The sequence below is a fragment of the Canis lupus genome, chromosome 2 (assembly GCF_011100685.1).
Source record: "Canis lupus familiaris isolate Mischka breed German Shepherd chromosome 2, alternate assembly UU_Cfam_GSD_1.0, whole genome shotgun sequence".
NCBI classification, from domain to species: Eukaryota; Metazoa; Chordata; class Mammalia; order Carnivora; family Canidae; genus Canis; species Canis lupus.
The window spans coordinates 58,695,247-58,707,428 of NC_049223.1; the positions used below are offsets into that span (position 1 = coordinate 58,695,247).

General features: G+C 55.4%; 1 protein-coding gene across 4 annotated transcripts in view; it reads right to left on the reverse strand.

Moving 5' to 3' along the window:
* The window catches only part of SLC12A3 (solute carrier family 12 member 3), a 35,426-nt gene that overhangs the window by 9,735 nt on the left and 13,509 nt on the right, over positions 1–12,182 (reverse strand). For 3 of the 4 annotated variants that reach the window (XM_038530996.1, XM_038530998.1, XM_038530995.1), the window contains 10 exons: positions 11,560–11,715; positions 10,634–10,733; positions 9,814–9,925; positions 9,292–9,432; positions 8,180–8,286; positions 6,154–6,236; positions 4,922–4,993; positions 4,133–4,234; positions 3,117–3,228; positions 352–438 (listed from right to left, as the gene is read on the reverse strand). In XM_038530996.1, coding sequence (XP_038386924.1) covers positions 352–438; positions 3,117–3,228; positions 4,133–4,234; positions 4,922–4,993; positions 6,154–6,236; positions 8,180–8,286; positions 9,292–9,432; positions 9,814–9,925; positions 10,634–10,733; positions 11,560–11,715 — 1,072 coding nt within the window. The remainder of the gene's footprint in view (positions 1–351; positions 439–3,116; positions 3,229–4,132; positions 4,235–4,921; positions 4,994–6,153; positions 6,237–8,179; positions 8,287–9,291; positions 9,433–9,813; positions 9,926–10,633; positions 10,734–11,559; positions 11,716–12,182) is intronic. The other variant, XM_038530997.1, reaches the window with a different exon arrangement.

Here is a 12,182-nt window from a genome sequence, read left to right on the forward strand (position 1 = left end):
TTGAGGACGAAACACCTGCCTTCGCTTGAGCAGCAGAACAGCCCAGACGAGCACCAGCTTTAAAACACTTGCTCTAAGAAAAGCACAAACGGGAACCTTCCTTGTCCCTGTCAACCAGCCCAGGTGTGTTTCGGGCAAAGGCCAGAGGTGTGATCTGATATGCAAAGGAAGAAACCCCTGACAGGAAAATAAAGGGCTGCAAACTCCTACCCTTCACCCCCTCTCCATCGCACCTGCCCCCCCATCTCGGTGGCTGAAGGACGAAGCCTTTGCCTGGCTCCGCAGACAGACAGAAAGGGGACACACAGCTGGCCCTCCTGCCTGGGAAGTACATCAACACAGAGAACTTACTGCTCAGCCCGTGGCTTCTGGTTGATGTCGGGAAGGACGTGAACTTCATGGAATCCCAGTCGGAACTTGCTCAACAGGGAAATGATCCTGGAAGACGGAGATTTTTAAATACTTTTTTTTTTTTTTAAGATTTTGTTTATTCATTTGAGAGAGAGAGTGTGTGTGCAGCAGGGAGGGGAGGGAGAGGGAGAGAGACAAGCAAATTCCTCGCTGAGCAGGGAGTCCAACGAGGGCCTCGATCCCAGGACCCTGAGATCATGACCTGAGCCAAAGGCAGACACTCAACTGACCGAGCCACCCAGGTGCCCCTAAATATGTATTATTCCATTCAATGAATTTGTGCTGTGTCTACCGAGGATCCAGCAGCGAGTACAACAGATCAAATCCTGGCCTCAGGGAGTTTACATTCTCTCCTGGGCGGGGGTGGACAGAAAACGAATATTGATAAACTAGATCAGAAGATGACAAGCGATGTGGAAAAGTAACTGAGCAGTATTTCCCCCAAGGACCTGGTGGCCATCTCTGGACTAGCACACCTTACATCCCAATGTCTATACGTCTGCCAGGGACCTGGTTACAATATAGTCTGATTCATCTGCCCTGGGGTGGGGCCTGGGATCCTGCATTCTGATAGGCTCCGAGGCGTTGTGATGCTGCTCGTCCATGGAGAACACTTTGAGGAGCAAGGGTCTAAGGGATGGGAAGGTAAACCACAGGAAACTGCAGGGTGGACCGCGGAAACAGAGATGACACATGTGAACTAGGTATAGAAGGAGTGGAGAGCCACATGGCACTGACTTTGCATGCAACAGGGGAGGAGATGCCATCTGCGGGTGGTGGCAGTCAGGAAAGGCTTCACAGAGGAGGTGGCAGTCTAGCTGGATGGTGGATGGTGTGCAAGATTATTATAGGCCAAAGAGGGTGTGTGTGTGGGGGGGTATCCATGTGGAATGAGCCAAGGAGCCTTCTAGATGATAAACCTGCCTTGGCTCTATCCTACCCAGTGCATTAGAATGACTGGGCAGGACATGGCTTTGGGGATACCCCCAGAACAAGTAGGTAGGGTTGAGTGTGTGGGGGTGGGAAGTCCAGACAAATGAGGGGATGGGAGTACAGAAGGTAGAGCGGGAGCAGTGAGGGGCTGGCTGAGGTTGGGGGGTGCAGGAGCTGAGGATAAACCGTAAGGACCAGGCCATGGCCAGCCATCAAGCCATGGCTGGTCCTCCTGAACTTGAGAGCAAAATTAGGAAAGCAGAGCCGTGGGCAGATGTGCTGGTATGCAGCGTGGGGGTGGCGGGCCTGGGCAGGGCCCGGGCCAGAGGCAGCGCCAGCTTGGCCACAGGGTCACAAGGAGGCCAGAGGGCTTGGCCTGGCTGTGGGACAGTTGGGAGGCAGAGGACATCCCACAACCTTCACATGCGGGACACCCCAGGACCCCATGGTGCCATGGCCTTGAACTAAACTAAACCTGCTGAGCCCGGCTTCCATTCAGGGCTGGAATGGAAAGCTGAGCCAGCAAAGCAGCCCTCCTGACTTCTTTATCTTCTGGAGATCACAGAGAGGCCACATGCTGCTTTTCTCAAGCAACGCTTTTCTCAGCACTTGCTGAGAAGGGCCGTCTGGGCCAGAGGTTCTCCGTGGGGGCGAGGGCCAGGAGATGGGATTGCTGGTCGCCCTTAACTCACACAGGGGGTGACCGAGAAGAGGTCCCGGGGATGTGCTCCTGGTGGCACACGCCCTAGGGTCCTGACCCCTGGCATCATGGCCGGGGTTGCTGTAGAGCTCACCGGGCGCTGGGCAGAGCTTCTTCTCTTTGGCTAATTCATCCCACTACCTAGAGCAAGCCCCCCCTCCCCCCGCCCCTCCAAGCAGTCTTCCATCCTACAACCTTCAACCACATTTGACCTTGCTCTAAGCAATGCCGTTGGCCAGCTCCAGGCACACATGGGCCACCTGCCCGACCCCACACCTGTCTACCTGCCTTACCGTTTCCTTCCTTTTCAGCTTAAATCAACTCACATTCTCACTTAGCCACATCTTGAAAGGAAATTTCACGTGGCAATTTTCAACAGAAAACCAGCGTCTCTTGCCAGAAAGAGGCGATCCATGGAACCCAAGTAAATAAACCAATGTGACTACATTCTGGCTGGCTGCTGTTGCCTGCCAAGCTCCCCAGCCTGGCCCGTCCTCTCTGGTTGAGACAGATCAGCATGGGTTCCCAAGCAGAGAGCCCTTCTGCAGAATGAGCTGCACGGTTGGAAGAAAATCAAAAGTCACTTCTCACCTACAAATGCAGTGGGATTTGCTGCCCCAACCCCTGGCCACTAAAGTCACCTCCTGTCTCACCAGGGAGAGCATCCCAAGCTCCCTAGGGGGAGGGGGAGGACGTTGCCCTGAAGGATCCTCAGCCCCACCTTGTTTTGCAGCAGGAAGGGCATTCTCCATCCTTCAAGGTTTCTCTTGAGCAGATTTTAAATGGTGGTTTTAAAATTTAACACTCCTCTCTGTTGTGGCTGGAACTAGGGCATCTGGATCTTATTAAAGGGAGGATGGGTCAGCAAAACAACTTCCAGAATGAACAGAACCTGCTCCTGCCCAGAGGTCCCTCACTACTGCTGTGACCTGGAGAGAGCTGAATCTGTCATGGCCTGGAGTGGGGCGGGGGGGGGGGGGGTGCAGGTGGGGGAAAGCAGGAGGGGACACACTTGGGCAGAGCTGGGATGGCACTGGTCCTGTGTGGCCCCCCACCAGTACTCCCCACTCACGCTTTTCTCTCCTGGTCCATCCTGTTGATCTGCCCCCCCACGAACACGCGGATCTTGCATTTGCTCCATCTCTTCTTGCGGCCGAGAAGATAGGGGATGAGGAGGGTGAGGCCTGGCGAGGAGGGTCCCCATCAATCACAAGGGAGCTGCTCTCAGGACAGAGCACCCTCTGGGTCCCCTCCCCACTCTGCCATTGGCACACCTCTTCCCCTCTGTGGGCCTCTGTTTACCCATCTGTGTAATGAGGGTGCTAGACTATACCCGAGTGGCACACAGGCTCTGCGGGCTGGGGTTCATGTGGCCTGCATGATGTTTTTAAATAAGTGAGCTGACATTTAATAGCTGGGGGGTTTTCATGTGAAAATCTGGATTTCCAGCATTTTTTTTGAAGATTAAAGATTTGACCAGTGGGTAGGAACCCTCATCCCTCCTTGTCCTCTCTCCAGATGATGTTGAAGCTGTCACTTATCACTGTGTAACCCGGGACAAATTACTTCACTGCTCTATGCCTCAGTTTCCTTATTTGTAAAGGAGTCTCATAATAGTTCCTGCCTAGCGCTTGCATTTAGTGTCAAGTATATAGTAAGTGTTCGGTCTATATAAGCTGTCATCAATGAGGTACATGCTACTGGAACAGAAGCATTTTCTGTCTATGTAGGGCTCTCTCAGAGGTGGAATGATAAAGCATGTGTCTTAAGAAAAATGGGAGAGGGCGTATTTTGGGGGGAAGTGAAGAACATCCCTACAGCTTCCCCCATGTATGGGCCTGTGACCCTGAGGTCCGTCTTGACTGAACGTTCCATCCCATGCTGGCCTCAGCTCTTCCTATAAAGTCCCCCATTCTATAGCCAAGCAGAGGAGCCCAGCCAGGCTTCCCCCAGCCCAGAGGTGAACACAAAGGCCTGCTTTGCTGGGCCTCAAGGTCCCTCCAGGTGCCTTTTCCAGAGCGGCCAGGAAGGGCAGGCCGTGGAGGGGAGACAATCCCTGGGAGAGCTGGTGACCCGGGGGCCACTCACCTCCATCATCAAACAACCAGTAGATGTCTATGCTCTTCTTGCCCTGCTCAGACTGGAAGATGGTGCTGGCCTGCTCCTCCCTCACCAGGGCGTCGGGGTCCACTGCAGGAGCAGAGGGCCGGGTCACCGTGGAGATGCCTGACCCTGACAACGGAGCCAGCTGCCCCGAGAGGTGCTCTCGCTGTCACCCAGGCCAAGCACACAGCAGCAGGAAGCCCCCACTGCAGGCGTGCGTGGTGGGGACTGGTCCAGAGCAGCACCACCAGCTCTTCAGATAGTGAGACCCTGCAACCCGGTTCTCAGGCAGTGGACCAGGAGCAGGGCTATGAGCCCCTGCCTTGCTCCCAGTGTCTGTCTCCCCGGATTCTGGTGGGCACTGGAGAGCAGGGACCCTTCTCTTAGACACTCCTCTGTGCCCCTCACCCCACAGGATGCCGCTGACGCCAGCACCGTTCCCTGCTTCCCAGCGCACCGTGGGAAAGGGCTGGAGGAGCTACTCCCGCCTCCCCGCCTGTAACATTTGAGCATGGCCAGGGGGCCCGGGAGGGGTGGGCATGGGCCCCCGTGTCAGCTGGGTGGGTCCCCACGGTGCCAGGACCCCGAATTCCCAAGGAGGGCTACAAGGCTGAACGCTGCCCAAGCCCATCACCCCGGTTCCCAGTTACCCGGCGCCCAGGGGTCTCGGGCACTTCCCACCCGTGTGACCAGGCTCCCTTACAGCCCACCACCAGCTGCCCCACAGGATGAGAGCACCCCGAGCCTCAGAGTGGGGTGTGGACTGACGCGTGCCTGAGACAGATGGCCTGGCCCCATTGGTGCTGGCTTCTTTGCTGTCCTCTGCTGGGTCAAACACGGGGTTAACTGCAAGAGAAGGGTAGCTTTGCTCCCGAGATCTCCTTGACCTGGGGCGCTCCTGGGCTCCTTCTCTGGGCCACCCGCTATGCTGTCCTGACTCGTCACCTTCCCCTTATCTGCCCCCCCCCCCCCCACTGGCCCTGCATGCTGCAGCCCCACCTGGCTTCCTCCTGCCCCTGCATCAGTACCCTGAGCCGGGAGCACTCACAGCCCTCCCCTGCTCCGCAGACGTCCCCCTCGTCCAGGGGCCTATCTGGCCACTTGCCCTGTGTCAGTGTCCCTGTCTGAAATGAATTATGGGACCACTGCATTTCCTATGGGAACCCCAGCTTCCCCGGGGGGCAGATCTGGCCTTGTTCCCGGCTGTACCCCCAGCACCTAGCGCAGCATCCGACGGGAGCACAGCCGCTGCTCTGTGAATACCAGTTGAGCCAATTTTCATTGAACAGCTGCTGTGTGCCAGGCATGCTGTCTGCCCAGGGTGACCCGGATCGACACCACCTGGGCCCCACCTGCCAGAAATGTGGCTTCCACGTCTCTCACCCACCTCCCCCATCCCACCCCCATTTGTTTCCTGTATTATCTGTGATTTCTTTCGGCCGCACAGGAGCAGCACCATCCCAGCTGTGCCCAGGTGTGTCCCTTCCTGCTCCTCCCACCCCCGACCTGTGCATTCCTGTGTGACTAAATGTAAAACATCCCTACTCAGCAGCCCAGAGATGGTCTTAGGGACCAAAGGGTCCAGGCTCTGGTCTCTATGTATTTTCATGCTCTGGCATCTTTTTTTTTTTTATGCTCTGGCATCTTTACATGGGCACGCTCCTTTCTCTTCTCTTGTCCTTCCTCTCTATTAGACCCTCTTTATCCCATCTGGTTATAAAAAACCCTGATAGTGGTTGGGGAGCTCTGAGGTCCAGTCTTGATTCTGCCCCCAGATGGAAGCATTACCTTGAACCAGTCATGTCCCCGTTCTGGGCTTCAGTGTCTTCATTTGGAAACTCGAGGAACTCTGAGACTCCATCAAAAGCCAACTTTTTAGGCTTTTATTCCTTACTAATTCCCCCCTCTCTTCCTTCCACCACTTACAAAATATCAGGTTCTAGAACTCTCTGGGATGCTGTTCTGGTTTTGAACAGGGGTGCCAAGCAGGTGGGGCATGTACTCACTGTGTGCCTGCATCACCTCTGATATGTTGAGCCCCTCTCGCATCCTCATGACACACACACCATAGTTGAAATCAAAAGCATCGCTGGAAAGACAAGAGATGGGGTCAGGCTCCTCTGGCCCCCAGCCCCCAGACACCAGATGTCTAGAGCTGGCCCCGCCTCCCACCATACCCTCCTCTCTTGGCACCTTGATCTTCCCACCTGTGTAACATGCAAGCAGAGCTGGGAGGCCCCCAGAACCCTCCTAGCTCTACAGTTTGTGGCACTAGGGATGCTCTGGACCCTGTACTCAGGGGAAACCGAGTCAGGCCAGTCTTCAAGGCAAGCCCTGTCCTCCTGATATGCTTGGATAATCTGTACAGGCCGCCAACAGAGGTGGGATGGGAATCCTTACCCCTATTTTACAGAAGCAAGACTTGAGTTTCACTGAGTAACTTGCCTGTGGTCCATGCTAAGGAAGTGGCCAGCTGGCTTAAAATCAAATAGCTGAGACTGATCCCCGAGGGCCGGCACACACAGGAATGGCCTTGCTCAGGAGGGCAACAACAGCTTGTCTAAAGGGAATGTCTAGAAGACTCCAACCTCAGAAGACTATTCACTGCCCAGTGGACAGAGGTCCCCAGAGACCAGTCAGGCTTGATCTGATGGGCTAAGCATTGCCTCCATGGCCTCCTTTATTTATTTTTTTTAAGATTTTATTTATTTATTCATGAGAGATACAGAGAGAGAGAGAAGCAGAGACATAGGCAGAGGGAGAAGCAGGCTCCATGCAGGGAGCCCGACGCAGACTCGATCCTGGGTCTCCAGGATCATATCCTGGACTGAAAGCAGCGCTAAACCGCTGAGCCACCCAGGGATCCCCATGGCCTCCTTTAGCTAGACATCTCTGGGGCGGGCGCTTCTCAGGCCCCAGGATTTTGGGGTCTTGGAGCACTGGAGCCGGGGGTGATGCTGAAGGACAGATGTTCCACCACTGCCTGTTGTCCTTGTCGGAGGCAGCTGAGTTGCACGGCTCAGGGTCAGGGAGCTGGGTCATAGCAGACCTGGAAGCAGGTCCCTGGAAGCAGGTCCCAGGTCCCCAACACTCCCTCAGTTTGTTCTTTTTCTTTCTTTCAATTTATTTGCTAATTTTTAAAAGATTTTTATTTTAATTTATTTAATTTGAGAAAGAGAGAGAGAGAGAGAGAGAGAGAGAGAAAGCGCGCACGAGCAGGTTGGGAGGGGCAGAGGGAGAGGGAGAGAGAGAATCCCAAGCTGACTCCCCACTGAGCATGGAGCCTGACGCAGGGCTCGATCCCATGACCCTGAGATCATGACCTGAGCCAAAATTAAGAGTTAGATGCTCAACCAACTGAGCCACCCAGGCGCCCTAGCCTTTGTTCTTTACACGCTACTACACGCTGCCTCTCTGTACCATGTCAACATAGAAAAGCAACTCAGGCAGGCATTTTCAGGAGGTTGAACAGGAGGAGCTAAAGGAGAAAGGGTTTGGGGTTCACCCTGAAATCCCTGAGGAGTTTATCCTCCTGGTCCCCTTCCTCACACTACTGCCTCCTGGGAGGCCTGGTTTTGCTTCTTGCTCAGTAGCACCACCTCACAGCTTGAGAGCTGGCTATCAGCAGGCCTTCTAGAGTTCACAGGTGGGCACAAGGTTTTCACCTAAAAACCTACCTTTTCAATTTCTCTGAGAAGCCAGAAGATCTGGCAACACTGGGCTCACATTTCTGTGTGCACACAACTGGCTGGAGCCAAGTAGCAGCTTTACTGCAGCTTGCCACAGTCCTCACTGCTCCCTGTCGTCCCACACCTGGTCCCCTTCACTGTGTTCCCTGCCTGTTCCCTGCCCACCTTGGTGTCCACAGGCCATAGGTCAGAGTGGCGAGCCCTCAGTGGGTCTGTTCCTTTCTCAGGTTTGGACCAGCTTCTTATAACATCCACTGCTTCCCCTCTGCTTCCCAAGGCCCAGGAAACTCCAAAGGCCCAAATAACAGACCCCAGGCCCTGCCTCCCTCACGCCCTCACTCACTGCAAGATGCCAATGTAATCTTCCACCGTGGCCGGGTGAGCCGACTGCCAGTTCTTCTTGAATCCAACCACCAGAATGTTTGGCTTCATTCTCCCAAGACCTGCGGCCTGCAAAAGGGTGTGGGGGGAGGTGAGGGACTAGGCCTCGTGCCCCACAGGGGCGCTGTTCTCTCAGTCCCACCTGCCCTCCTCACCAGGTGGTGAGGGCTCAGGAATCACATCCTGAGGGTCAGGGTCCTGCTGGCCTGGACACACTCATGAGAAAGGTGAAGCTACAGCCAGAAGCTACAATGACTGGACTGTCCCCATGAGCTCTGGATTATCCCACTTCCTGCTTCTTTAGCAAATTATTTCTCATCACAAGGGACTTAAATTTGTATACCAAGCTTAGCATATCCCCAGGCCATCTTACCCATACATCTTTCATATTTCTTTTTTTAATGTTTCAAAATGTTAAAAAAAATTTTTGAAGTGAAATTCACATGACACAGAATTAACCATTTTAAAGGGTATAATTCAGTAGAATTTTAGTATATTTATAATGCTGTGCAACCATTACTTCTATCCACTCCCAAAATATTTTCATACTCCCAAAAGAAGACCCTGTATGTTCTTTTCTTTAAAAAATGAGAAATATTTGGAATTATTAGAGAGACTTTTGATATGTTGGCTCAGGATCGACAACTGTTATTTTATCTATGCATCCCATTTTACAGCTGAGAAAACTGAGCAGTAAAATGAATTGCCCAATGGAACGTTCTAGAACTTGATCTCAGTGGGGGTTTCACACCACTGGGTGTATCTGCATACGTAAATATTTATCAGATGATACACTTAATATTTTTCACTTTGCTGTCTGTATATTATATTTAATAATAATAATAAAAAAGAATTGCTCAAGGTCACGCAGGCCTCACAGGCTTCAAGGTCAGTTTCCCCTAGGCCCTTGGGCACCCGAATAAAGTGCCTTGAATCAGCATATCTGGAGAGACAAGAAAGGCAGGGACCCCTGGTGCAGCAAAAGGAGCTTCAACTAGCCTCTCAGGACATCCCGCCTTCCAGGTTGTCACATCAAGTAATACGTCCTGTGGCGAAGCCCCAACCCCGTGGCACCTGCATCAGAATCTGAACGCCACTGCGGAGGTCCTCAGCGATGACATCTGAGTAGAAAGCCTTGATCTTCCTCTTGTTCAGCCACTTGGTGTGCCCATTGGCGATGAGCCGGAGCTCGGGCATCCTCTGTTTGCGGGGTCCCTGTGGGCGGTGGCAGCCGTGACGTCAGGGGCTGCCTTCACCCTCTGGCCTGGTGAGATTCAGCAACTCTCCTCCCTGGAGGCTGCCCCATGGGCTCAGCCACCCCCAGAGGTGCCCATTTCCCCACTGGAATCAGAGCAGGGAGGGAAAGAAGAGGAGGAAGGAGGAGAGAGGAAGATGGAGGGAACAAGCAAGAGGCAGGGCAGCAGGGAGAAGCCGAGGGTTGGGGCAAGGGAGGGGCGACGGCCGGGCCCACAGCTTGCTCCACTGCCCCTTCTGCCCCCCACTCCTCCCCACACTCTCTGCCCCCCATGCAAGGTGGACTTCACGCCCAGGGGCGCCACCAAGGGTACACCTCCCCCACCTACAGGGGCCACTCACGATAAGCACGTGGCCACAGATCATCAGGCTGAGATTCCGGGTGAAGGTGCCCACAAAGTCAACCAGGGCGGGGCGGAAGTTGGGGGGCCCCGTGAGCACTAGGCACTGGGGGCTGAGGAGGGGGAGGCAAAAGTGCATGAGCCACCTGGACAGAGCCCACGGGCATCTGGGAGCAGAAGGCAGGTGCAGGGAAGAGCAAAGACTGGGACAGGGAGGCACGGCACATGCAAGATCCCTGTGCCACGTGGGTGGGTGACTCGGCCTCTGGATGAAGAGGCCGCCAAGGGTCATGGTCTGGGGCCACTACCAGACTCCGTTGGAGCCAGAAAAAAATTGGTCACCCACCAGCTGTGTGACCTCGGGGCAGTTACTTAATCTCTGTGCGTCGGTGTTCTCATGGGTGACGGGGTCAGTGACCTCACCCCCCCAGGGGGTCGTGGCAAGGTGGCCTAAGGCCCTCCGCACAGCAGTGCAACATAAATCCACGCGGCCGACGGTTGGCACGAGCTCTGGTGGGAGGGCTTCCCGGACACTGTCCTCGCTAAGGAGTCAGCCTGGAGGATGACTGCGACGGGACCACAAGACCAGATCGTCCTGACATGGCCCTCTGCGTCTCCGGGAGCATATTCTGCTGTGAAAACTCAGGTACCAAGAGGTCACCAGACGCGCTTGGTCCCCGCGGAGCAACGTCAGCGCGGGCCCCTGACCGCAGGCGGGTGCTCCGGCTCTGGGCCCTCTCGGAGCCTGGGTGGGGCCCACCCCGGGGTCTGCCCACTTGGGGACAGGAGCCCTCCCAGAGCAGGGACGTGGCTGCGCTCACCGGTAGTTCTTGATGTGGTCCTCCACCTCGTTGAGGCCGACCGAGTAGCTCAGGGCCAGGTTGTAGGAGCCGGCCTGGACCGAGGAGCCCCAGTTCACGTCTGAGCAAAGGGGGGGGGGGGGCACAAGATTAGAAAGCCCCCAGGAGAGGGGCGCCTGGGTGGCTCAGGGCTTGAGCATCTGGGGTTTGGCTCAGGTCATGGTCCTGGGGTCCTGGGATCGAGTCTCCCTCTGCCTGTGTCTCTGCCTCTCTCTGCGTCTCTCATGAATAAATAAATAAAATCTTGGCGGGGAAGAAAACAAAAGCAAGCCCCGGGAGAAACCAGCCAACCATCGGTGCAGAGGGAGGGAGCGTTGACCTTGTTTAGAAATCAAGCACCGTGGAAGCTGGGCCGCCTGGCCGGTGGACAGCCTGCAGATCTCTTCCTGACCTTTGCACCTATCGTATGGCTACATGTTTAAAAGTTACACTTCCAAGTATTAAACTCTACAAAACATTCTCCTCCCTTGACAAACAGACAATGTCCTGGAAAGCCAGGTTCGAATTGAGAATTCTAGGCTTTCCTGGAGTTCCGTATCCTGTCCCCAACCGGGCACTGTCACCCTGGGATCCTTGTTTGCGTGCATGTAGACACCATACCGTGTCCACCTGCCCTTTGGTCAGCCAGGGCTGGGTGTGTACCCCAGTGGGCTGGCCGCTTCAAGAGGATGGCCCTGGGCAGGCAATTTCATGGTCCTGGGTGGCAGGAGGACAGTCCAGAAGAAGAGGTGTGGGCTCGGAGTGGGCATGTTCCCATAGGCTCCTCACCCCATGAGGCTGGAGGGTGATGCAGGCCCCCTGGCTGGGCTGAAGGGCAGGATGGCTGGCTTGGCACCCCCCACGAAAAGGAGAGCCCAAGCTTCTGGGCGACCCGAGAGACTGCACACCTGGCTTCTTGTAGATCACATAGAGCAGAAGAAAGAGGACGACGCCGATGGCAATGAGGGCTGCCCACCAGGTGAGAAGGAACATGATGACCACAGAGATGACCGCTCCAAATAGCGCCGACCACTTGCTGTAGTATCGGAATGAAGGTCTCCACCCTGGGTGGAGGACGCAGGTCTGTGGGCACACTCTGGAGCATCCTTGTGGGCCAGCGCTGCTGGGTGGCAATGCCAGCAGTGCCCAGAGCCAGGGTCCCAGCCTGTGCCCACATTCCCCACCCCGGGCTCTCCTGGGGCTGGGCCTGGAGGCTCTGGGGAGGACCACACGCCTGCCTTGGCTGGCATTTGGCCACGTTGACAGGCTACGCCAAGGAGGAGGTGTCCAGCTGCTGCCAAATATGGCCATATGTCAGCACCAGCCCCGGGCCCTGTGTGTCTCACGGAGCCAAGGGGGTGAGAGGGCAGGGAAGGACCTGATTCTGCCTGGCTCCCTAGCACAGGGCCATGCCAGGGCCACCACTAGTGACAGCTGCCCCATGGACAACTGTGGGGCATCAGGTTCCCGGTCTAAGGAAAAGGTGGCCTGGGGGACCGACCCATTGGCGATTTGGGGGTCATCAGAAAAG